The sequence below is a fragment of the Gobius niger genome, assembly GCF_951799975.1.
Source record: "Gobius niger genome assembly, chromosome: 2".
In the NCBI taxonomy this organism is placed as follows: domain Eukaryota; kingdom Metazoa; phylum Chordata; class Actinopteri; order Gobiiformes; family Gobiidae; genus Gobius; species Gobius niger.
Genome location: NC_136853.1, coordinates 27321576 through 27347523, shown reverse-complemented (window position 1 = coordinate 27347523; position 25948 = coordinate 27321576). Strand labels below are relative to the sequence as shown.

At 41.8% G+C, this 25948-nt stretch overlaps 2 protein-coding genes across 2 annotated transcripts in view; both read left to right on the top strand.

Moving 5' to 3' along the window:
* ror2 (receptor tyrosine kinase-like orphan receptor 2) overlaps positions 1-20540 on the top strand; it is a 34182-nt gene extending 13642 nt beyond the window's left edge. The window contains exons 2-9 of the mRNA XM_079551331.1: positions 3422-3493; positions 14069-14356; positions 14439-14469; positions 17102-17223; positions 17312-17626; positions 17705-17959; positions 18293-18498; positions 18595-20540. Of these exons, the coding sequence (XP_079407457.1) occupies positions 3422-3493; positions 14069-14356; positions 14439-14469; positions 17102-17223; positions 17312-17626; positions 17705-17959; positions 18293-18498; positions 18595-20046 (2741 nt within the window). The 3' untranslated portion in view covers positions 20047-20540. The remainder of the gene's footprint in view (positions 1-3421; positions 3494-14068; positions 14357-14438; positions 14470-17101; positions 17224-17311; positions 17627-17704; positions 17960-18292; positions 18499-18594) is intronic.
* A 931-nt stretch (positions 20541-21471) lies between these two features.
* Positions 21472-25538, top strand: nfil3 (nuclear factor, interleukin 3 regulated). The gene is made up of 2 exons (XM_079551842.1): positions 21472-21656; positions 23272-25538. The coding sequence occupies exon 2, from the start codon at positions 23350-23352 to the stop codon at positions 24682-24684; it is 1335 nt and encodes a 444-aa protein (XP_079407968.1). The 5' UTR covers positions 21472-21656; positions 23272-23349; the 3' UTR covers positions 24685-25538.
* The last annotated feature ends 410 nt before the right edge of the window (positions 25539-25948 follow it).

The following is a 25948-nucleotide window of genomic DNA, read 5'->3' as shown; positions in this document are numbered from 1 at the left end:
AGGTTAGAAGCTTTCAAGCTCTTCCACGTTTTCCCGTTTTAACTACTGTTCAGTGAACCTTTACACAATCCAAGTATAGTTACACAAAATTAAACATGTCGACTTTCTAAGCCGATAAAAAGGTAACTTTTCGTAACCATATTTAAATAGGGGAAACATGGAAGAGCTTGGTCGCTTCTAACTTCACCCCCGTTTGGCCCCATAGAGGAGAGGGCCAAACAGGGTTTACTGCAGTGTCTCACTCCTCGAGGGGGAATCTCCGGTTGTTCCCTGGTCAGTCGAGAGATGTAGATGACCTGTCGTATTGGTCCTCTGGGAGCCTCGTCTAGGTGGGACATGCCAGGGGTCATGCTAAACAGATGTTCGAGACTTTTGTTGTGTTGGAGCAGTGGCTCTTCTCCAAGCTCCAAATATATCACTCTTCAGCCATTACTAGATCCCTGTGAACAATATTGACATAAGTAAGCTTGCTGCGAATGGCTTATTTCTGCTTACATGCAGCCATTTGAAACTGGGCGCATTTCTTAAAGGAAAGCACTATCTGTGTAATTGAGGAGGGCTTCTGTAAACCCCAAAGCAGAAAACTGAGCTGCAGCTGGTGACACAGACAGAGAAAGCTCACAGTGTGGTTTGTACGGGATATGTAGAAAAGAAAGCTTGACCAGGACTTGACATTTTAGACCGGGCAGATAATGTGTGGCCCCAGTCCGCTATTAGAGTACACAGGGTGTAAGCTGCAGCAGCACAAGTGGCAGATGAGCTGATAAAACAGAGGGCTGAGTACTGACTAATGAATATTTCTAGATCATTGTAGTCAGTATAGACAGTAAAGACAATGATGCAGGTAGAGATAGTCGGTGTAAATCTACCTCACACTGCAACTGTTACACAAAAATAATAAGGTCAAGAAAACACATCATTTATTACTACTGGCACTGCCATGTCCACTCCTCCAAAGGCACAGTCTAATAAACCCGTGCATCATTAACTTAAGCACACAGTTGATCCAAGAACATACATTATGACTCCTTGTGGATTTAAAAGAAGTCCATTAACCTCTCGCTCACCATGGCTCGGAGAGGAGTAGCTCTGGTTTAGCTTTCAGTCATGTTTCCTGCCCTGCGGTTGGCTTCCCCGCATTGAGGTTTATCTTTGCCTACGTCATCCATGTTCCTGAGAGTAGCCTAAGATTACAGGCATTTTTGCATACGTTTGAGTGCAGTTTCAGTGGAGAGGTGGACGGACCTCAAAGATAAACTTCACTGGGAAAGGGGGAGGGGAGAGAGAGGGAGAAAATCGTAGTGATGTGTAGACGCTAGACAAATCGCCTGTGCACTCTTAGACATTTTAGCAGGAGAGGGAAGGAAAGTGTTGAGGTGTGCCAGAAGGCCCTCAGTCCAAACCCCAGTAGATGGAGCCACGGCCTGGCCTCTTAGCTCTCAATGGGCTCTTTCATGGCAGAGGCAGCAGCCAGTTGGAATGCGCCAACCAGAAGTTGCATTCAGCCAGGGAGCAAAACGCATCCCAACAATCCCTCATTTTGCGAGTTTGTGGACGGTTGTAATCAATCTCGGCCCGATGTGACGCAGGCAGCAAGGCTGGTGTTAGTTGTGCTTTTGAATCGGTAACAAACTTAGCAGTGGAAAAGTCTAAGGTGAAGTCTTAGGTGTTTTTTTGGTGTAGGGGCCAACAGCAGATAGCAAAGATTTGATCTAGTTCACACACAAAAAATTATGTTTTGTTGATTCTTTGTAGACGAGTGCCGTGGAAAAATAATTTTTGTTTCTTGTACAATGCAAAAAACACTGATTCTGGAACTAAACAAATGCCAGGTTTGGTGATATACAAGAATACAAAAGATTAATACTATGCATCAAAGGCTTTTCAAGACTTTACATTAATCATTCATACTTTTCTTCTCACATTTGACCCCAACCCTGTGTGACAATAATGAACTATGTATCAGGATTCATGTACGCGTACTATTTTATTGTCTTTAAAAAGTAACTGAGAGGAGCGGGGCATGGCGCTTTAATAGCGAGGGGGGCGCCGACTCAAGGCGATATACACGCTGACATTTTCACCAAACATCTCTGATCTAGTGCCCACAATAACCCACATAACGCAGAGAAAAGCACAAACGCGTGGAGGAGTGCACGGGGTTTTACGAGGAGCTCCTCTTAAAGGAGAGAGAGGCTCCAGCTGTGGAGCATTGCTCTTTCTGAACCGCACTCAGCACTCAGCACTCACACGGTCGTATCTCCTTTGACTGGGACTGCGGACAAATAAGCAGCTTTCTCGAATGAGCCGTCTGAACGTGCATGTTTGTAAAAGGCTTTAAGCTATCTGCTTCTTCTGAAAATTCACACTTCACTGTGATTGGTTAAATCCACCTGTCAGTCACTCACTCAGAGAATGACAAGACTGTATGGAGGAGAGGGAGAGAGATAACGGAGATCTTAATGTATTTACTTGATTCAGACTTTTGACATGTCAACAAGAGGAGTGTAGCCAAAAGCAACTTTACTACTACAGTCTCACGGGTCACACAGGGCTGCAATATATCACAAAACAATACACAGTATGTTCTCTGTATTCTTGCACATGTTTAGGATGTTGAAAGATACAACCGTCTTACTTTTATGTCTGAGGTTACACAGCAGATTTATAACAGATGGTCTCTGTAACTGGACGACCAAGGATAAAACCGTGGTGTTTTCTGATGCTTCTGCCTTATTCAAGCCTATCTAGGAGAATGTTTAAAAGTGCAGACTGGTCATGGTTGCAGCCTAATACCATGTTATAATTTTCAGAGCTATGTCAAACAAGACTGGGCTCGTCTTGACAAAGCAGATAAAGGGAGGACTTATAATTCTGTCTATGAAGTGCAAATAAAGGATGTAATAGTAGTACATGGTCCACACAGAGGGAAGTGTGGCTACGGCTTGGAATGTCATATGGTTTTGTTCATTCAAGTCTTTGGCACCACCAATTTCCTCCATCACCCACATCTGTGGGGCACATGGGCTGTATCATAAAGAAGACAGGAGCCCACGCCAAGTCAAGTCGAGCTAATAGTCGAGCCATACGTTGTGTCCATTGGCACATGAGCCTGGTCCTGATTAACTTTCAGAGAGAGCCAGCCCCAATCAAAAAGAACAGCCAGGGTATCGATTACGTGTATTCCTCCTAAAAACTCCAAGAATGTGCATTGTGCTTTGCAGCAGAAAAGTCTTTTTAAATTAGGATTTTTTTCTTCTAAGATTGAGTTTATAATTTGATCATTTTTGAATTAATTGAATGATGCAGCGATATATGTTTTCCTCAGGTGGGTTTCATAAATAGAAACAGGTCTTTAGCCAATTTTCTCAGTCTCTTTGGACGTTCCTCCATAAGTGAACTTTGTTGTTTCTTTTTGCAGCTGACCTGGCTCTGTCCGTGGAGCCCGAGGGTTTGGCCGAGGCCCAGAGTGGAGCAGCACCTACAGCTGAAGGTGAGGCGATGATCATTTTAGTGTTTCTTAAGTACACTGTAACCTGACAAGAGATAAGTTTGCATTCTTTAACGGGAGGAGTTTTAGAGCGACAAGTGTAGCTCCAGTGAATTTTGACAGAACCAGGCTCAGTCTGATCCTCCCCTGCTTTCATCTTTTACACAAGGCTAAGCTAATCTTGCGCTCCGGCTGAGCACATAAAACCTCCTTAAATCCATCTTATTGTTGAAATGTTTTATGTTGTTTTATTTTCACGATTGAACAGGGGAAAAACAGTCCTAGTTTGTGAACATGTTCACAGCAGAAACATTTTGCTGTTCCTGGTGTTGTTTCGGTCCTACCTTTCATGCGCTCAGCTGCTTTTAGAGGGACTGTTTTAGCTCCAGCTCTGGCACTTCCCAGTCAGACCAGGAACACTTTGGTGCCGTGGACGTATGTCACACATGTACATGTGAATCACTGTATTTGGGAATTACACTATTATTTATTTGTAATTTCTTTCTTGGTAACAAGAAAATAATTACACATGTAAGTACAGGTACTCTTACATGTGTAACAAGACAGTACAATGTGTAACTACGTGTCAAGGTGTAGTATTATTCTAAGAGCTATTAATGGTGCTGAGCTATCACATAGCAGCAGAAACAAGAGTGAACAGAGAAAAAATAAGCAGAACAAGTCTCCAAAAATTATCACACTATCAAAGTGCATGTACACCATAAGTACATGTGATATGATGATGCAGTGGTTAGCGCTTTTTCTTCACAGCCAGAAGGTCCCAGGTTCAATTTAAGTCAGACGGAGCCTTTCTGTGCAGATTGTGCATGTTTTTCTTGTGCCAACATAGGTTTCCTCCTGCAGTTTTCCCCGACAACTACGAACAATAGGTTGCACATCAGCACAGAAAGGCTCCGTCTGACTTAGACATTATAATTAAGCGTGATCATTTTTGGACATTTTTTTCTGTTCACTCTTGCTTCTGCTTGTTACAGTCACATGTAAGAGTACCTGTACTTGTGTAATTACTTTCTTGTTACCCGTACTTACACCTGGAACGCGGGCTGTATTCTAAAGCGTTGCCCAATTGGCTAATTTAAAACCAGATAGACTCGCCTTGTTTCATCTTCAATCTGATGAGCCCCTCTTTGTTTGGTGCATCATGAACAGAAGCAAAAAAAATCAGTGAGTCCTTGTCTTTTGTAACATTTGTAAAGAAAAATGTTGGAGTTAATTGGAAATGTTATGTCAACCTTTTACACATAACCCTGTTTTACAATTAACTTAATTATGGTAATAACACTGATTTACATTTGATAAACAGGGTTATGTGTCAACAGTCTTAGTTCATAGGTGTCTCTGTAACAGTGTAAGGCTATATACAAAGAGGTTCCTGAGGTCTGTGCCATAGAGAGACCCATTGTTTTCCCCGACAGCAGTGAGCCACACTGTTGCACTGTGCCACACGTTACTACATTTCCACCAGCGTGCTCTGTTTATTTGGGTTTGGTCTCGCACAGACACTGTTCTGTTGTCACTAATACTGGCAGCGCTGGCAACGTATATTTACCTACTACTGAAAACGGCTCACTACAAATGCCCCGTTTCCCCACAAAACCCCGCTGTTAAATTAAGAGAGCCACAACTGCTATATCTGTGTGTAAGTTGCTGTTGTCAAGTGTTCACCTCCAATCAAAATGTCAGGCTGCACAGTTGGTGCGTCTCTGCGAAGTTTCAGCGCACAGCTTGGTGGGTGTTCATTCTCCAAGGTCTTGAACATCAATCATGCGATAATTTAAGGGAAAGCTTCAGCGCTATTGCGACAGCAGGGTCTGTTTAGCAGCAGCCGAGGAAATTGAATGGTACAATAGGCATTTTTGGTTTCAATCGTCCTGAAAGAGCTGCATTTCTGCTCATGTGTAAAACCGCTCTTTTCTCCCACAGTACGGCCTCTATCAATGTTTTCCGTCTTTGCACCAGCACTATTCATCCTAGAAGCGTGGATCATTTATTTATTTATTCATTTCAGATTGGCCAGATTATAGCCTTGTTAACAATCTGCGTACCACCCCATAGGTTGATTTACAGAAAGAAAATGCATACCGGTAAATAGATTATTAAAGAAAGAACAACTGCAGTGGTTAGTAGGGGTGTTGAAAAAATGTTGATTCGGTGATATATCGTGATATTACGTTGAGCGATTCTCGTATCGATCCAAAAAGCGTCAGTATTGATATTTAAACGTCTATTCTTGAGCGTCTGAGCGTCTCTCTTTAGTCCTGCACTTTTCGTCCCGTCCGTGTTGTCATTATGTCTCTGATCTAAGTGACGCTCCTCATGGAGTAGATTAGGTTTTAAATGCCCCGTCTGAGCAATCGTATATTTTAATGGACGAAATCGACTCAGTTCTGTTATTACTGATCCCTCAGGACTCCCAACTATAGAAATACTAGAAAACGTGCATCCCCAGTTTAGTTGGTTTCATTAACTAGGTTTTCAAGAAATCACCACAGTCACAAGTGCACATTAGTGAAAAGCATGTATATCATATGATAGATATATAGTAGGGCTGGGACGATCCCCTTTTGTCATGATACGTATCACGATACTCAGGAGCCGATCCAATACATATTGCGATACAGTAAGTTATTATAAGTAGCATGTTTACCTTAAAATGTGTAAAAAGTCATGTGTCCAAAGTTCAAAAACCAAGAGCCATTTGACATTTAGTGTTAAGATTGAAAAAAGTGACAAAGTGCTGTGTAATTGTTACTGGGAAACAAAGGAGTGTGTGATAAAAATGCCTCCAAACACAAGTATTGAAAGTATTGCTTACTTAACATACTTGATAAAGTATCAATACTTGATATTGCAGCACAAAGTATTGCGATCCAACAAGTCTGATCCGGTATTATGTCCCAGCCCTAATAGACAAAATGTATTTGATAAAAATCTAATGAAGGTGGACTAGTTTACTGATTAGTTGTTTCCAAAGTAGTAAAAAATAATCATCAATCGTCAAATACTTCAATATCGGGATATATTGTATCGCGCCCTATGTATCGGGATACGTATTGTATCGCTTGAGACGAGGCAATACACACCCCCAATGGTTACTTAGTAAGTCTTATTGCAGCCAGTCTTATCAGGGATCATAGGTACTAAACCTACCCCAGCAGTTCACACCATAGTTCATAGGACGGCTGCGTCAGACCAAAAGGGGGGCAGTCCCATGTGCTTGGAGAGCCGTGAGAGCCATCTTGGTGAGCAAAAAATAAATCACCCAGATTTTGAGAATACAGAGGTCTACACACCTGTCTTAATGCTCCAAAAATGCTGAAATGTTGTCAAAGACCACCCCTTTTTTCTATAGGTATATGATGTACCATGTTAGTATTAGTTAAGTGGGTTTTAACATCCACTGCCCATTGAAAAGAAGTCAAACTCCTGCTGTAATTAATGAATTCACCTTTTTTTTAATACATCCATTTTTTTGTTTTTCCAAAAAAGCCAATGAGTATTTAGCTGTAAGACCGATCTTTTTCAGGCATGTGCTCATGTTTACCTCTGACAGATACGTTACAACAAGACCCAGCTTTATATCTTGTCTTTCTACCTTATGAAGTGACGCTGACAATCTGACGGATCGCTGAAGTACTTAGCGGACGTCGGTGGTTGCATTAGCGCCTTGGACAAACACAAATGTAAACAGCATATAGCACACAGCTGGCAGAAGATCCAACCAGCACTTTTCACACGATCTCTCACCTCTGCTCTGCCTCATGTGTGTTTTGTGGGTTTAATAAGATTCCCACAGCAGCGTATGTATCTCAGATGTCACTTCTCATCAGCATTTGAATGCACCACCACCCTGCTTTTGACCTATATAGAACGGTTACACTCATTTTTGCTCTAGCGTTCGTATGTAACGTGAACGACACAGGGATACCCACATCGAGGCGGCTTGTTAACCGTGACCCCGGTGTTTTGCCTGTCATTCTCCTACACCTTCTCCGCTCTTATTTCTTGGGCAAACAGGCCGATGCTTAGAGCGGAGCATGAATTGGCAGCCGAGCCAGAGCCGCTGGCTTTGAGAGAAGGCTGCTTTTCATTACCTTTATCTCTTGGGGATAGCACTAATCAATCAAGCTCTTCAGCCTTGATATCTGAGACAGTCATGCCTTTACAAAAGTCTTTTGCCAGCCTCAAAGTAGTTTGGCTTTTGACCATGCGTCCCTGCGGATCAGTGGAAGTGGGTCCAGGATGCAGGATGCGGGTGGCTCGTGTTATACTGTAGCTACAAGGAGACACTCGGTTGATAAGGATAATGTTATGACTTTCTATGTCAGCAAAGTTGCCTCTTTACTGTGTACTTTCTAACCTGCTGTGTCATAATGTAAATGAACACATTGGCTCCACACAGGTCCAAACCTGAACATATTGTGGATGCATGGATGGACTTTTGCAATATTAGCTCTATCGATACTGAATGTACTGTACATTATTACAGTAATTTGCATGAGTGAAGAACGATTTGTGAGCCAGCAATCTCCCAAAACAAAAACATAGAGGGTTGAACAATGAAGTAGATTGTGTTTTACTGTGCTTCAAATGTATTGCAGTTCATGCACCCTATAGTTAAGTACATTTAAAAAAATCCCGCTTTCTGGGATCGTTAGAGTATCGATGGTCTTACAATATATCACAGTCGTATCTGCAGAAATATGCCGCATGCTACTGTGACAGGCCTAAGCAACAGTACTGCCACTAAGTTAAAAAAGACTACGGGGTGGTGACCTCTCATGTGTGTATCTCTCTGTGCGGATTATTTTCCATTGCATTAATTCCTGATCTTGGCCGTGGCTCGAGGTGGTACTAAACGCAGGGTACTTGGCTGTGTCTGACAAAAACTATTCCCTTATACAGTAATCGACTAACAGCAATCATAGCGGAGGTTTCTGTCTGACGTCAGAGTGTCCAAACAGTCCTGCTTCTCCTCATGCTAGACGTCCCATCAACGCACTATTGCATAGTCGTGTATACCCGCTTATCTCTTTGTTGTTGAGGCCCATGTAGGTTGAATACTAGACCTCGTGTAGAAATGACAAGCAGCAAATGAAATGACTGGCATAGGTGAAGGATGAAAAGTTTAACAATGCCACTGTGTTTGTGTCTGACTTTGTTTAAAGAAGACTTGTTCATATTAAGAGTTGGCGAGCGGCCAGTGCCTTGTGCTGAGAGAGGAAACAGAGCTGTGTATTTTCCTTTGGGAGTCCGACTGGACCGCGGCCCGCTCAGCAGTGGCCTGTTAACTTTTGTTGTGTTACCTTTGTGTGTTTTTTTTTCTTTCTTTCTTTCGCAGTTTGTGGATTTTCTTTTTCCATTACTTAAGGTCATTTATCCAGCCTCATTTAATCCCCTGTCAGCAACACTCACTCCTGCCTGGATCTCTAATCAGTTCTTGGAAGTCCATTAGTTTTGAAGACGCTTCATTTTTGTGGGAGACATCGCAATGTACAACTTCAGCTGCAGGAAAATCCACGCAAGAGAGTTTGGAGAGTGAATGAACAAGGCTTCAAATAGTAACGCAATTCTTACCATCTGGAAACGTCTATACAAACTGTGTTGATAAGGGCTGTCTTAAAAGTTCTTAAAATGTCTATTGCCCTTCCTTTGTAGTCCAAATCTGAGCTTCTAATATGATAGATTTTTGTGAGTTACAGCTTCATCAAAGTTGTCGACTTTCCCTGTGAAAAAATGACTCATGACACTGGCCCATATTTTGGTTTAGACCCACTGGGCAATGATTGATTTGGGCAATGATTCTACTCTCTGATGATTACTGTGGTACCATTACTCTTCAAACATAAATGTTTTTTATAACTAATTTTTAATGCTGATATTTGCCAGAATATCAGGGAAACAAATTTCTGATTCTGGTAACTCTGTGAACCTGGGTCCTCGCTGTGACTAAGGATGAAACAGCATAGAGCATCTCTCACAGCAATAATCCTGCTTCTCCCAATCCAGAGGAACGTTATGTTCAGGATAATGCCAAATACTGTACCAATACAAACTCAAATAAGCAATGTACTCACTTTGAACTGATACCAGTGGTTTCATTCGGGGTATTTTCTCTCTGTTATTTTGACGGACAGGGTCATAAAAAATCTATTATTAATTCATCTCTCGTGATATGCCTTATTTAGGTGTTTACAGACACCTAATATTTATTTTCAAGAACAGAATAATGCAACACAGAAATGTGTTAAAACTCGACAGACGAAGATTTGTTTAAATTGTTGTTTTAGTTTTTTCTTAGTGGAGAGAGAGGTGCAGTGGGTGGGTTGTTTTGGTATTAATATGACAAGACAACTCTGATGATTTATGTGAGTGTGGACTAGATCAGTGGTCTCATAAATGGGATTAAGTTGATTAAAAACAGATTATAGTGGATATGCATATACATCTTCATTGAAACAGATGTAAATAATGTAAATACATAATGAAATGTTCAATGCTTTTTGCTTGATGTTTTTATTATTATTTCGTTTTCGCAGTGCACAGTCCCAGATTGTTTGTATGGTCATTTGGGAGTCGCGGCCTGAAACGTTGTGAACTAGATGACTCAGCTGACGCTCTCCCATGTTCTACTTTGCCTTTGCCTGTTAATTATGGTCATCTCTTAAGTGGAACTGTGCTGCGGCAGGTCGTAGTTTAAAGGGTGCTGTGTCTTCCTTAAAATACATGAATTTTGTGTCATTGGGGTTGGGCCTTTAGACCACCCCTAAACTTAGAGTGCAATATTTGACAGACTTACATGCAGTCAGCCCAGCATAAGAGGAATATATGTTTCACGCTGAATAGGAAACATCACGTTATCTGAAACAGACATAATTAATAACATGAGAGGAAGAAATACGTCCTCTTGAATCCCTGCTCAGTGTTCTGTTCTCCCAAAGACTGATGTGGGCGCAGAGACCTGTCACTTTTGATTAATGTCTCTGTCCGTATGGGGAACACATTTACTACCTTTACTTGGCATTTACTGAGCTCTCTGGAATAAGTGATTTACCTACAAAGTTTAGGAAACAGCCAGGGGGTAATTTGAATTCCAAAGCTGTTGTTTAAGATGACAAATGACCCTGCTTAAAGAGAGATAAAGAGAGATGGGGCTGCATATGAAATGACAAAGGCAGATGCAAAGGCTCAGGTAGTCATGTAAATAGAAAAATAATAGGATATGAAATTATAAAAAAAAGTCTTCATTACTGGGGTGGACCTGTGAGTAATTTAAGCAAAAGAAACACAGAGCTCTTAAAAAAGAAACAACCAGACATACTTTTAATTAACTTTGAGTCACAGGGCCCGATCTTGTGTTTGTAAAATGTTACTATAGACTAACATTTTGTGCTGAGTAGGAGTGTACTTTGAAATCTTGCCACTCCAGACTTAGTGCATTTAAGTGGGAAGTGCGTGGGGTGGAGAAACACTCATGACCAATAGATACAGATGGCATCTCTGGAATCACTCCATATATGGTCATGTTTGAAAACAGTTAAGGGGGAAAACAATTTGGAGATTTAAACTCTCTCTGATTATTCAAAAACTACTTTAACAAATGCTGAATTATTGATATAGATTTCTACCCAATAAAGATACAAAGACATGGGGAGAAGCAAAGTGGTTCAACAGCCCATAAATACAAATAACAGAGAATGCTAACACGATGCTACATGTTAGCATCGTGCTAATGCTAATGCTAGCTAGCGCTAGCTACGACTGCCATTTTTTTGCTTCTACTGAACAATCTGCTGTGGAAAAATATCCATATGGACCCGATTTAGACTTGACTTTAATTGTATGTGATAAATAAGTTCATATGGGCTATATGCACAGTGACCCCACGTGATTTCCGCCTGGACAGTCAGCCAGAGGCTGTCCTTCCTGTCTGTCATCTCTTCCCATTAAAAATTAGCAGGTCCCACAGAAATGAAGCAATAGCTTAAGATTTGGTAAAGGACAGCGAGTAAAAGTTCGGATGTGGCTGGAGCAGGTTAAAAAATATTACGTGAGACGCAACGACTTCACTGGAGGAAACCTCCGTGTTCATAACGCTGGATGTTTTTGTCTTGAAGCTAACGCGGCTAACAAAATAAAAAATAAAACTAGCGCAAAGTTTTGAACGAGCCTGCGCAAAAAAGAATCGTCCTGTTAGTAGTTTAAATAATATTTACTTGTTTACATGTTATATTATCATTTTTCAACACTAGCCTTTAGCTCGTGAGATAAAAGCTCCTACCTTACGACAGCTGGCGTTTCCTTTGGGTGCTGGATTCACAGCGAACATGATGTTTGTAATACGTTGCTGTGACTGTCCATCAGTAACTCGTTGTCCTTAACCAGATCCTGAGCTATCGCTATTTTTGTGTGGGAATCTGCTAATTGTGAACGTAAACGACCAGCGACAGGAAGTGCTGCGTCTGGCTGACTGTCCAGGAAGACGTCACGTGGGGAAACTGTGCATATAGCCTATTCCACCAGAAAAGGGCTAAAAAGAGTAGAAAATTGTGTTTCCCTAAAGGTTCTGTTTTCCCCCTGTTCTGTTTGCCACGCCCCCTTCTATGACATCTGTGTCGATGGTGATGTTATGTACAACAGTCTTTTTCCTCCAGCGAGACTTCTCGGCCGGGATGGGACGAGTTTGAGGGGGAGTGGGGGATGAACATGTGCTTTTGTTTTGGCCGCGTTAACACAACTACGGCCGAGTGAGTGCCGACCCGCGCCACAGCGGGACTGGCTGTAGCGACATCTCTTTCTCTCGGGACACGGACATTGTTTAGCTCACGATGGGGTTTATAATGTCATTAGTTTGATCTGTGAGGGCCTATAGTGCTCAAGGAAGAACACAAGGCAGCGCAATGTAAACGAGGAAATGAATGTGAGGCATCAGAGAACCACTCTCTGTGCTGCTTATAATAAACCACGCCTCAGTCGACCTCTTCTCTTTTTATAAGTGAAGAGGTAGCTTATAAGAGGTCGCTTATATATGAGCCTGTGCCATCTTGCAAGTAGCGCAGGCTCAGAGCGCAATAGCTGCGCCACTCGGAAGATAACCATCGCGTTTAGAGTTTGCGCCAGGCACAAGATCTGGCCCATTCTGTCTTAAAGAAAACACAAAACGTATTTCATAGTGTCTGAGTCTCTGCTGAATCAGAATCTCAGCAAGTAATTTCACATCTGTGTTGAGCAGACACTTTGGCGGAGCTGGTTTCCAGTTGTCAGGACATTGGTGGGTTTGTTGATTTCACCACAAGCTCAATGTTTGTTTGTCTCAAGGGATCAATTTTTAAAAAGAGTTTAGTTTTGGGCTACATTATTTTAATTTCCTTCTGTCAAGATTCAGATGTGGCATTAAAGCCGTTTGCACCCTTGTAAGATATTGTTTATGTCTGATAAACCAACGTGGACTGAAACAGCAACATGCTGGCTGAGTTTCCTTTGATAGCCCACTGGCTTTTAGCTCTGCTGTAGTGCAAAGATATTATAGGGAAGGGGAAGGGAATCTTATTTGTATAGCGCTTTTCATATGACACAAGTCACACCCAAAGCGCTTCACACATGAAAGGGAGGGGGTTCAAGGAGGTAGCTTTTACTGGTACAGTTCTTTAATTAGGCTTTTATCTGTGGACTATGTGAAGAAATCCGCACATTGATTAGGATAGATTCGACAGCAGTTACAGAAACACACTTTCTCCGGGCTTTCTCCTGGGCTTTAAATCAAATCTAAAAGCTTCTTGAACTAAGCGTCAAAAAACATGATGAAAAACTGATGAAAAAACAAAAAAGAGCGGTCAAAAAAGAGACGAAAACACGTCAAAAATGGGTATAAACTGTGACAAAAACGTGGCGACAGTGCAACAAAAAAGTCATGATCAGTTTTGTAGTTCTTAGCTTTCAAATGAAGCGTAAGTCTGGCCTATAGGCTGTAAACTCCAGTCAAGAAGCTGAACTGGAGAAGGTTAAGGCGGGGTTAAAAGTGGTTAATAAAAATGCAACGTTTCGACTCGACAAGGTCTACCTCAGGCAAAAGATGAGGCAGTGTTAGGCCATCTTCAATAGCCATGGGTGTGGCAACCACCCAGGGGTGCCAGGTTTTACAGAAATACAAATAAAACCATTAAAAATACATTGGCCTATATCATCGGAAATACTAACCAGTATAAATATAAAAAAGTTGTATTATCTGTAAACTTGAAACTTTGAATATAGCAAACAGGCAATACAATTTTGATCCACCACATGCAAACATTTAAGAATGCAACATTTTGATGATGCTACAATTAGAGTAAAATTGTCTATTGTGGTGGTCAGTAGTCCTTAGGGAGCAAGTGCTTCACACCTTTTTCAAACAACAGTGGTGTTGGAGAGGTTGTGCATAATGTTTGTCAAACTTAAAAGAAAAGAAGTTTCTAGAAGTTTCTGGGCCTTTTTTTGGACTTATTTTTTCCTCCATACCTAATAATGTATGTTTAGTTTTTACTATTTTGGCACCCAATGCATATTGTGTATTTTCAGGTAATTATCTGGAGTTCTTGGAGCCAGTGAACAACATCACCCATTTCCAGGGCCAGACAGCGACGCTGCAGTGCAAAGTGTCTGGGAACCCTCGCCCCACAATCCGCTGGCTGAAGAACGATGCTCCCGTAGTCCAAGAACAGGGGCGCATCACCATCCGCAAATCCGAGTCTGGGTCCAAGCTTCGAATACAAGACCTGGACACCACGGATACAGGCTACTACCAGTGTGTGGCCACAAACTCCCAGAAGACTATCACTGCCACTGGGGTTCTCTACGTCAAGCTCGGTGTGTATTCATTCCTGCAGTGCCTCTCTGTCATTACTGCTGTAAGTAACTGTGAACTGATTTTGTATTTTTTCATTCACAGGCCTCATGCCCACTCATGGCCCAGATGTACCGTAAGTGAAAGAAAAGAACGAAAGAAATAAAGACCCTATACCTGATGCACAGTATTTTTTCAATATACTGAAGGAGGGGGAAAAGTGTTCCACTAATACACACACGAAGTACAAGTTTGTTAGCATTTCAGTGTACCCTGAAACTGACCCTGCACGTACAAGTAGACAAAAGTGAATATTTCGGTATTTTTATACACCTTCCAAACAACAATTTAGATATTGTCTTGTAGATGATATATTACTTTACCAGTAAGTTGTGAAAAGTGCTGATAAAGTTCGAATCAGGTACAGGGCCTTTAATAGTATTCAATCTGTAATGAAATCTGCCAAACTCTTGTGGTTTATTTGAGTATGCACTCTCACCTCATTTTAGTTACAGATGTAAATGAATTCACAGTAAATGGTGCTGTATGCTATTTCCAACAAGCCACATTTCTTGTATCATGTGCGCCTGCCAAAAGGACAGACGTGCATGGACTTGTGAGCGAGCAGCAGTCATACCTTCACCGTCTGGCCCTGACAATTAGACCTGATTGAGGATGTGTGCCTCGCTCCTATGACAGATGCTAGCGGGTCGTGGACGTTTAGCTTTTGTTCTCGTGGCTTGACTCATTCGTTGCTCACTAGAGTCAGACCCTCACTGGTGGTCTGGACAAGCCGGCTTTGAACGGAAAACTGTGCTGATTCATATCCTTTGCTTCAAAATGTTTTTATTAGGAGCTTATCGCATCGACTAGTTATGTGACCCCCTTAAGAGACTTTCATCTGCAGTTGTGGGGGAATACATAGCACAGCATGTAATGAGGGTGACTTTTATTAGAAATAACAAGTCGCTCGAAAGACTGTAAACTTTGCATTACCAGTGTTGAGTTTTGATATTTTCGGTATTTCTATATTTCTTTTTTCATATTTATATACTGTATACTTTTGCCCTTTAAGGAACAGGCCACCGTTTTTCCATACTGAGATATGTTCTTGCCTGAGCTTAGACGAGTTGATGCGTACCTGTCTGGTCTTTGTGCGTGAGCTCAGTCACACAAAAATACAGAAGATGTTGTTAGCATTAGCCTCTCCTCCTCTCCTCTATGGGAGTGAAGTTAGAAGCGACCAAGCTCTTTCACGTTTTCCCTATTTAAATATGGTTATGTGAGTAATTACACGATCCAAGTATAGTTACACAAAATTAAACATGTCGATTTTTCTAAGCAGATACAAAGGGGAACTATATTGTAAGGCGTAATAACACTCCTGTGCTCCTAAGGTGTTATTACGCCTTACAATATAGTTCCCCATTTTAACCCCATATGTAATTTTATGTGGCTGTACTTGGATCATGCAACTACTCACGTAACCGTATTTAAATAGGGGAAACGTAGAAGCTCGGGTAAGAACATATCTCAGTATGGAAAAATCGTGGCCTGTTCCATTAAAGCGTTCTATTTTTATAAGATACGTCTAGTTACTTGATTACACATTTCCTGTCTATTTTGCACACCTCCCTTGTGAGATCAATAAAGTCTTATCTTTTCTGACCTAATTAAAACAGCTAAAATAGGAACACAAGTGCAGGGTGTTGACCTTACTAACATCTCTCCTTGAATGATGCATTTATACCAAAAGTTATGTGACTTGAAAATGTATGGCCTGGCTCCATCCAAAGATGCCATGTACATACCCATACTGTGCATACTTTGCACCACATTAATTTACCCCATTCAGCCAATGTTTGGAGAGGAACCTCAGGCAAGTTGTGATAAATTATCTATACACCACCAAGGAAGCTTTATATAGACACAAAGCAGATCCAAAGTCTAAACAGCTGTGGCTTATACAAAATCTAAACATGAGCAGAGAGGAGACTGCTGCTATTTTCCCCAAACAAAGGTCTTTTCTGCTAACACTCACTGAAGTCTTGTTTAAACGATCATGTTAGTCAGCCTGAGAAACCATATTGTAAATTATAATATTTTATCTGAATTCTGGATTTAAATGGACATTTAGAGCAAGCCTTCACACAAACGCAGATGCTTTTTGTTTAAGTGAATATAGAGCCAACAAGGTGAGGGAGATCAGGTCACTTCAGGACAATTTAAATTAGATTTTAACACCATTGGTGCTATATATAGCAATTAGCAGGGAATGTCAAAACTAGTCTGAATAAAAGCAGGCACATAAAAAGATTTGCACTCCGTATTTTAACATACCACTTAATGTAATTACAAAGACCATGCAAATCTGATTGTAGCACAAGTGACAAAATACAATCTCCCTGAAGTAGCATTCACAGGGTGGATGTGTAGAGTGGAGCAGATAAACCTCACACTTTGAGTTTGTTTAGTGGATTCGGGCTTAAGTCAGAACTGAGAGGTAAGCTTTGTACAAACAGAGCACATAGATGACCCCAACAAAAAAAGCCAAGTTTAAAAACAAGTTGAGCTTAGTGGCCTTGATCAAAGCAGATTCCCAAAGCTGTGAGATTTACACTGTATGTTTGGATCCCCTGTGCTGCCTTTTCATTTTGTGCTGACAATTCCTGTAGATATTGTACTAAACCATGTTGTGTTTACACTTCAGTGAAAAGTAAGTCTGCCGTAAAGGTAGTTGATTAAATCTAACTCACTTTGTGTTGTAGGTCTCATGAAAAAGGTTTCTGCCAGCCATATCGAGGCATTGCTTGTGCTAGATTCATTGGGAACCAGAGCATCTATGTAGAGTCACTGCAGACACAGGGGGAGAGTGAAAATCGTATCACAGGTATGGATTTCTGATTATTAGTTTAGTATTATTAGTATTATGTCTTATCAGTTTTGTTTCTGAATGCATTTCTACTGCTGCTTTTTAGCCGCCCTCACAATGATTGGCACCTCCACTCAACTATCAGATCAGTGCTCCAACTTTGCCATCCCTTCATTTTGCCACTACGTCTTCCCTCTTTGTGATGAGGGATACCGTGGACCCCGCAAGCGTCAGCTCTGTCGAGATGAATGTGAGGCTTTGGAAAACGACCTATGCCATGAAGAGTACACTATAGCCAGGTCCCATCCCATGATTCTAATGCAGCTTCAGCTTCCCATCTGCTACCTGTTGCCACGGCCCGGGACGCCGGAAGCATCCTCCTGCATGAGGGTTGGAGTCCCACCTGAAAAACTGGGTTCATGTAAGTGCTATTGTGAACGTACAGTTGATATTTGAAACTGCCTGTGAATAACTCAATAACAGCAATTTAATTTTGTAGACCCCCCCACGGACCATAGCTGCTACAATGGAAGTGGGGCAGACTACCGGGGCACAGTGAGTGTCACAAGGTCCGGGCACCACTGCCAACCATGGAGTGCGCAGTACCCCCATAGCCACCACCATTCTCAGGACTACCCTGAACTACGGGGTGGGCACAACTTCTGTCGAAATCCTGGGGGACAGATGGAGGCCCCCTGGTGCTTTACACTGGACCCACAGGTCCGGGTTGGTCTATGTGACATTCAGCCTTGTCGTAAGTAGTTTTGTTCCTCATTATTATTCCTTTACTACCCTGACTGTAAATACTTGGATAAATGAAAAGACAAAATGCTAACTGCCCCGTTGTTGCCCCAACTGCTTTGAACTTTGCATTCATTTCTTTGGCACACATGTTTCTTTTATTCATGGGTAAAGTGTGTCTTCTGTCCACTCTTCAGTCTCCAGTTTCATAAGCTTCTTGTTTTTCTGCACTCTGCTCGATTGCTTGATTACTTGGTTTGCTGTTTTATTTAGGCACAATATTGATGACAATATATGTGGACCCATGTGATAGTAAGTGGAATTTATTTTATTTTTTCCCATGTAGAACCTCCGGAAAATCCCAGAAATGAGATTCTGCTCATCCTCATCCCAGCGCTTGCCATCCCGATGGTCATCGCTTGTCTCTTTTTTCTGGTTTATATGTGTCGCAATAAGCAAAAGGAGTCCAGTGACACACCACCTCACTGCCAACTCAACAGCTCCCCTACCCAAGATGTGGAACTGTCACAGCTGGCTCAGCAAAAACACCAGGTATCACAAAAATGATGCTGAAACACATGCCTTTGTGTTATGTTGTACTTAGTCAAATGAACACTGCAGTGACTGTCTTTTTTTTTTGGAATACAGGCCAAAATGAGAGAGATTAACAAGTCAGCTTTGCGGTTTATGGAGGAGCTTGGCGAGGACCGTTTTGGCAAAGTGTACAGAGGTCAGTTCTACGGCACAGCGCCTGGCGAGCAGACTCAAGTTGTGGCCATAAAGACTTTGAAGGATAAAGTTGACTCTACTCTTTGTGAGGAATTTCGACATGAAGCCATGAGGCGCTCTCACCTTCAGCATCACAACATTGTGTGTCTGTTGGGAGTTGTTACCAAAGAGCAGCCGATTAGCATGATCTTCTCCTTCTCCAGCATTGGAGACCTCCATAAGTATCTGGTGATGCGCTCCCCTAACTCTGATGTTGGCAGCTCAGATGATGGCAAAACAGTCAAATCCACACTCGAGCAGACTGACTTTCTTCATATCATTACTCAGGTTGCTGCTGGGATGGAGTACCTCTCAAACCAGCAGGTTGTGCACAGAGATCTTGCAGCTCGCAACATCCTTGTCTACGATAAACTCAGCATTAAAATCCTGGATCTGGGTCTCTATGGAGATGTATACTCAGCTGATTACTACAATCTCATGGGGAATCATTTCCCTATTCGTTGGATGTCTCCAGAGGCCATAATGTATGGCAAGTTCACCACAGACTCAGACATCTGGTCGTATGGCGTTTTGCAGTGGGAGATCTTCAGCTATGGTCTACAGCCTTATTGTGGCTACTCCAACCAGGATGTGATTGAGATGGTTCGTAACCACCAGCTGCTGCCCTGCCCTGATGACTGCCCAGGCTGGGTTTACACGCTAATGCTTGAGTGCTGGAGTGAGTTTCCTGCAAGAAGACCTCGTTTCAAAGATATTCACGCCCGTCTGCGCTCTTGGGAAAACCTGACCAGCTACAACAGTTCTGCCCCCACTTCTGGCAACAGTAACACCACCCAGACCAGCTCCCTGAGCACTAGCCCTGTCAGTAACATTAGTATGAGCACAGCCAATGCCTCGCGCTATGCCAGTCCTAAAAAGACCTCCTCCCCCTTCCATCAGCCGCAATTCATGCCAATGAAGGGTCAGATGCATCGGCCTATGGTCCCCCCACAGCTCTATATCCCAGTCAACGGGTACCACCCCATGCCAGCCTACCCTTACATGCAGAACTTTTATCCCATGCAAATTCCAATGGCCTTGCCTCACCAGCAGATGCACCACCCGCCTCCAATGGTGGCTAAAGCAGGGTCTCACCACAGCGGCAGTGGATCGACTTCTACTGGCTACGTCACCACAGCTCCCTCCAACACTTCAGCCACAGAGCGAGCAGCTCTGTTAAACGAGGACAAGGCAAACCATGAGGACTTAGTGGATGGGGCATTACATGATGAACCGGACCATCATGAAGACCTGTCAGTGCCAGAGACGGAATTACTTGGGGACAGTGAGCCACAGACTGAAGAACTGGTCACCCACGTGTCTGACTCATAAGAAAGTCTGAAGAATTGTCCATTTAAGAAGAAAAACAAATATGAAGTTTAAAGAGCAGATCTGAGGGGGAAAACATGTTCTCGGCTCGATAGGACTGAAACTAGTTCAAAGTACTTTGTACCTCCAACTCCTGTGTCATGTCAAGTAAGACTTTGGTCTGATGATACCAAACTGTATTAATTAATGTTGCTGTGCAACACACAAAGGAATTTTGTACTTTTGGTTTCTGCAGCCAAAACCAAACCAGACCACATATCAAGGTTTGGTTTTGTTGGTAATTTATTGTCCTTGTGAGTAAATTTTGGTAATTTCAGATTTGATTGACTGCATATTAATTATTGTGGGGGTGAGAATCAAGAATGTATTCCACAAGACATATCTCGAACAATATTGAGACTTGCATCGACAACGAACTGCAAAGAACTTTATAAATTAATGTAGTTTTGCCTGAACATTTAATTGTCTGTAGATTGTTTGATTTTTCTGTAAAAAGTTTTTTTTTTTGAGTGTTTTTAGCCTGTTGCTTTGTACCAGCTTTATAAAATCACAGTATATTGTGTACTTCCATGTATATGGAGTATTCAATAAAGATATTTTATAAATGGCTTGTTTTTGTACTTTTGTAAAAAATGTTAGACCTTGATATCTAAAAAGCTGCCTGACACATTTCACCTTGTGAAGGCGACAGAACAAGGAATGGGCTGTTTATCTTACCTGCATTATACAAGATTGATTTGTAAAGCTTCTATTGGCCACATTACAGGACGATCAGAGAACTGACTGAACAGAAGTTAGATGGTGACCCCTAGAGGACGCTATTTGTAACTGCAATTTCCAAAGTTGGTTGATGACAAATGAAATGATTCTATCTTTATAAAAGTTATTCTTTTCGGAAGGCTTTAAAGGTTACGAGGGGTTTAGTCAATGAGCCATTTTTATATATTTGTATGAATGTAACGCTTGATTACATGTAGTTGATAATAAAGCCTATACAAAGTCGCGGTGATGACTATCAAAATAAATAACGATAATGATAATGATAATGATAATTATAATTATAATTATATATTTTTTGTTTAAAACACTGGATACATGCGCATATTTTCGTTACAACTGGTCAAAAATCATCAAAGTCTACGTGAAATATCTGAAAACATCTCAATGTTTAGTTCACACTAATGAAATAAAGATGTGCTATCACGGATTTGGGTGGATAGCTTTTTATCGGAGACCTATTCGGAGGTAAGCGCTTTCTTCTTTTGAGCCCGCGTACCTGAACGCAACACACAGTAGAGATGACGACATACATTTTAGATGAGACGCGAGCTGTCTGCTACAAAAGAAAATCATTGGTCGAAGTTGGAAAATGCTCCCTCTTCATTGGCAGCGCGCGCTGTCTGTTAATCCACGCTGCCAATGCACTTATGCAGTGACCTACTAACACAGATCCATGAGTCAGTGGCCACCTTGAGGAAAAAGGCGAGGGTGGAGAGAACAAGGTACTTCACAACTTGTAGTAATGTCTACAGTCTTTTTCCTTACCAGCTGATGATTAACCTGCACCTCTCCCCTCAATCGAGACGCGGCGGCTTCTCACACCGAGTTGTAAGGTACTGATTTGATTTATAAATAATGCATCATTAAGTCACATCTATTCCCAGCCCTGGTTATGGAGCTTTCTTTGGACCTGTGAGGTTTATGTGAGCAGGAATGTGCATGGTTGGATTGGATGTTTACAAAATGGCACAGGCCTCTAAACTTATTCGCCATGTTGAGATTGCACATTAAGACAAAAGTATTATCCACGTGTGTGTAATTACGCATAGTTTACTAGTGTATAGTTCCGCCAGGCTTACCTGCTTCTAACTGGGAAATGGCCGAGGCAGACAAGTGTTGAATGTTATGTATCCACGTAGGCCAGGAGCTGAGTTTATGAATTGCAACACAATATCGTTACCCAAATTGTAGCTCATGTAGCCTCTGGTGCCATGTGTCCGTGGTAAAGGTCTAGTTGATGTAGCGTCGGTTATTGTAGACACTTTTAGTCGCCTATTTTAGGGCGTATAAGCCCCATGCTTATGTCGACTGTGTCATGAGTAAGCAAGCCAGTGATGTCATTACCAGGGTGAATGCCTACATTGTCTCAGTAAAGCGTTTTAAAGTGGGTCTTTGTGTAGTCACTGTAAATACTCTGTTGGCCAGTTAGTGGGTTATAACATAAAGTTGTTGTAGAAAAGCCCATATTGCCGGTCCATTGCGTAATGTCTGCAGCCTATAGAATCTGCTGGCTTTGGCTTCCCGGTGTTGGTGGAGGTGGGGGCTCCGTTTATTGTGTAATTCCCGACACAATGAAGGAATCTGGGGCAATAGTAGGCTACGTGTTGGGCACCGCGTCAATGACTGAAGCTAACGCGGTGAACTCCGAGTGCCACCCTTTTCACTCGCGCGAGCTCCTCACGTTGCGCCAATACAACCATCAATTTCCATCACGTGTGATCCAAATTTAGCCTTGATGTCATGTGTTGCCTTGTTAGACAAGACAAAGGGTCCGAGCAGAGCGATGTGGTTGAAACGTAAACAAATCTCTGCAGTGGAGCATGCTCTCAACTATACTCCAATCAGGAGAGTTAACGCGTCTGAATTAGTAATAACTGAGTAATCGGCGTATCTGTGTGTATGTAGCCTACAGATGCGCTTTGTTGTTTGGTCAGAGATAGCTAACTTTTTTTCTACAAACAATCTCCAATCATCCCCCACAGAGCAAATCTGCATAGTTTATCATCATCAAGGACAAAACGTGGGCTGAGTTTATTTTATCTTTGTTCCCGTTCATTTTATCGCGTGGAACCAGCGTCAAGCCTTACACAGTTGGCATTTATCTAGACAGGTATTCCAAACGCTTATAATAGGTCAGCTTTAACCTAATAAGCTTTCGCACTTTCTTGTTTGTTCGCATTTATTAGTCTAACAATGTAATGATTCATAAAAATTGCACTGTGCAAATAGATTTTTATTGGGCTACTTGCGCAAAAATGCTTTCAACATCCTGCCCATGTGATTCCTACATTATGAAATGCTTACTGTAACCAGTTGTTGCCATATATGGGAATAGTTCTTCTACAGTAGAAAGTTTTGAAAAAATATATATATTCTGTACTTTTATGCCTATTTGGAAAATGTGCTATTATGCCTATCTAACATAATTGCTTCTCTCTGACTTTACAGACTCAAAATTGACTATTGCTGTTGGATACAATGTTGTCCTGGAACAAGAGAACTCCTGTGAGTTTCTAGTCTTTAAATATGGACACTATGCAAACAATCAAACGAGAGGTTGACTCTGCTGAGTCGTACACTGGAAACGATGCCTTGGCGCTTGCTGTTGCCTTACAGGGAGCTAATAGAGACATGTTGGGTCCCCAAGTCCCTGCTTTGTCTTTCAAGCCTAAAACGACTTGTCGCAGGAAAAGGGAGTTCATTCCAGAAGAGAAAAAAGATCTCCAGTACTGGGAGAGACGTCGCAAAAACAATGAAGCCGCAAAGCGTTCTAGAGAAAAGCGGCGCATCAATGACATGGTGCTTGAGAACAAACTGCTGGCCCTGGGAGAAGAGAACGCTACTCTTAAGGCGGAGCTGTTGTCTCTCAAGCTAAAGTTTGGTCTACTTAGCTCAACAGCCTACACGCAGGAAGTGCAAGAACTAGCCAATGCTACCAGCACAAACCTCTACCAGGAGTTTGTCACTCAAAGTAGTAGCCAAAGTTCCTCCAGCATGGTCTCTGAGCCACACATACGCAACAGCTGCATATCTGTCATTAAGCACTCACCACACAGCGTCTTGCCTGACAGGACGGTGGCGTGTACCTCTGCTCAGGACAGTCTGAATATTTGTAGGGCTTTGGGTGTAAAGCAAGAACCAGCCGAAGCTGGGAACTATGCACAAGAGCGCAGCAGTCCCTATGAAATGTACAGAACCTACATGGCCAGTCCTTTGAATGTAAACTACCCACCGCCAGCTTCATTTGTGCAGATGACCCGGTCATCAAGTAGTTCTCCCCGAAGCTCAGAGGACGGAGCCGTGAGCAAGTCCTCTGATGGTGAGGATGAGCAGCAGGTCCCCAAAGGACTGATCCCAGGTGACCCCACAAGTGTCATTGTCTCCATGCACAAGGTGCCAGACCCATACTCAGCATCTGCTTTGCCACATAAACTACGAATAAAGTCGAGAACCACCCAGATCAAAGTGGAGGCTATTGACCCAGAATATGAGACTTCTGGAAAGTCCACTAATCTCACTAATGGGGAAAGTTACCACAGCATTCGGGACCATTCACACTGCCTTAAATCATCCATGTTTGATTTGTCTGTACAGGTGAATAACATGCATAACTGGGCCCACCACTCTGAGTCGTGGCATAAAAATGAGACAGAAACGTTATCTATGAGCCACAGTTACAATAGCACCAACCCTTCCTATGCACAGCCAGACAATAATGAAGCATATCTCATACAGAGCCCTTCAATCAAAGGGGACACTCTCAGAGCCCTGATCACAGGGCGCCAGGATTCTGTGATCGAGACAGCCAAAGGTGCCATTGATCATCATGTGTCATTTTCCAAAGGAAATTCCTTGAAATAACAATTGTATATTTTGTATTTTTACAGTATTTGCTTTTGCACAATCATTTTGTGGGATTAGTATTGAGCAATTAGAGTCTTGGTCCCCAGAAGGGACCCTACTGTTAAAGGTCCTCTTAATGCTTTATCTGGGCTTTTTAATACTGACCCCCTTTAATACTTTTGGACACCTAGTATTTCATAACTTCAATGTGTGTTTGAAAACACGTATCATTCATTCGATCATAAAATGAATCGACTGCATAGATGGAGTGGGGACGTTGAAAGGAGTTTTGAAAGAGTATGGACCACCTTGTGACGTCAACATTAAAAAGAGACAAGCTGAAAATGCTGTATTATTCTTAGATACATTATGTGAATGACATAAAACAACATCAGGGAAAATAACAGTAAAAAGACACATACAGAAACATCACTCTTAAACATTTTACCTTTAGCTTTGGTGACATTAACATCCCCTCACCATTGTTGAGAATTGATAGAGGGATTTACTTTATGTTTGGGCACTCTCATGTGCATGATTCGTACTGTGCTAATTGACCACATTTTATGAATGCTGGAGAACACATCTTTAATAACACTGTCAAACAGTTTATTTGTGGAGCTGCCGCACTGTAGCAACCCACTGTGTGATAAATAGTAGGAGGCAGTCGACACATTATGGCCAATCTTTGCCTTAAAGCAGGAAAACAGGTTCAAAATAGTAGCACAGCTTTCTTTGTTGTACACTTTCAGGAGCACGTTACATTTAATAGGAAACTTGTGGCGATGATATTATGTTCTTATAGCCAGACCAGTGTGTTTATTTCATGCTTTGACAGAAACTTGTGGTTCTCATTCACTCTTGCCTATAGCGCTCATTACATGCTGTGCTATTTCTGCAGGAGTTTAAACTTTTAGCTTTAATCTTTTGGGGAATATTTCAAATAAAACTTTGCATTTTGCAATTGCTTGATATGTTCATTAGAAATTTACCCTAAATATAGTCAAAACGAGTTTGGCCTTTGATTTCTTGAGTGTGTTTTTTGTTTTAAGTGAAGGTGACACTGTTCTGGCACTGATAGGCCAATTTAATAAAAACATGGTCTGCTATCTTTATTTACAATTTCTATTTTGAGAAATATTCAATGTCAGTTGCTCTTTTGAACACTGTTATTATTATTATTATCATTATTATTATTACTATTACTATCATTATTATTATTACACCACTTTTAATAGCCTGTGTGTTTGTGCCTTTGTTTCCTCTCTTTGTAAACGTTTGG

What these genes read in the sequence shown, in the direction of transcription:
- nfil3 (XM_079551842.1), top strand. Translation starts at nt 23,350, where the DNA reads ATGGACACTATGCAAACAATCAAACGAGAGGTTGACTCTGCTGAGTCG.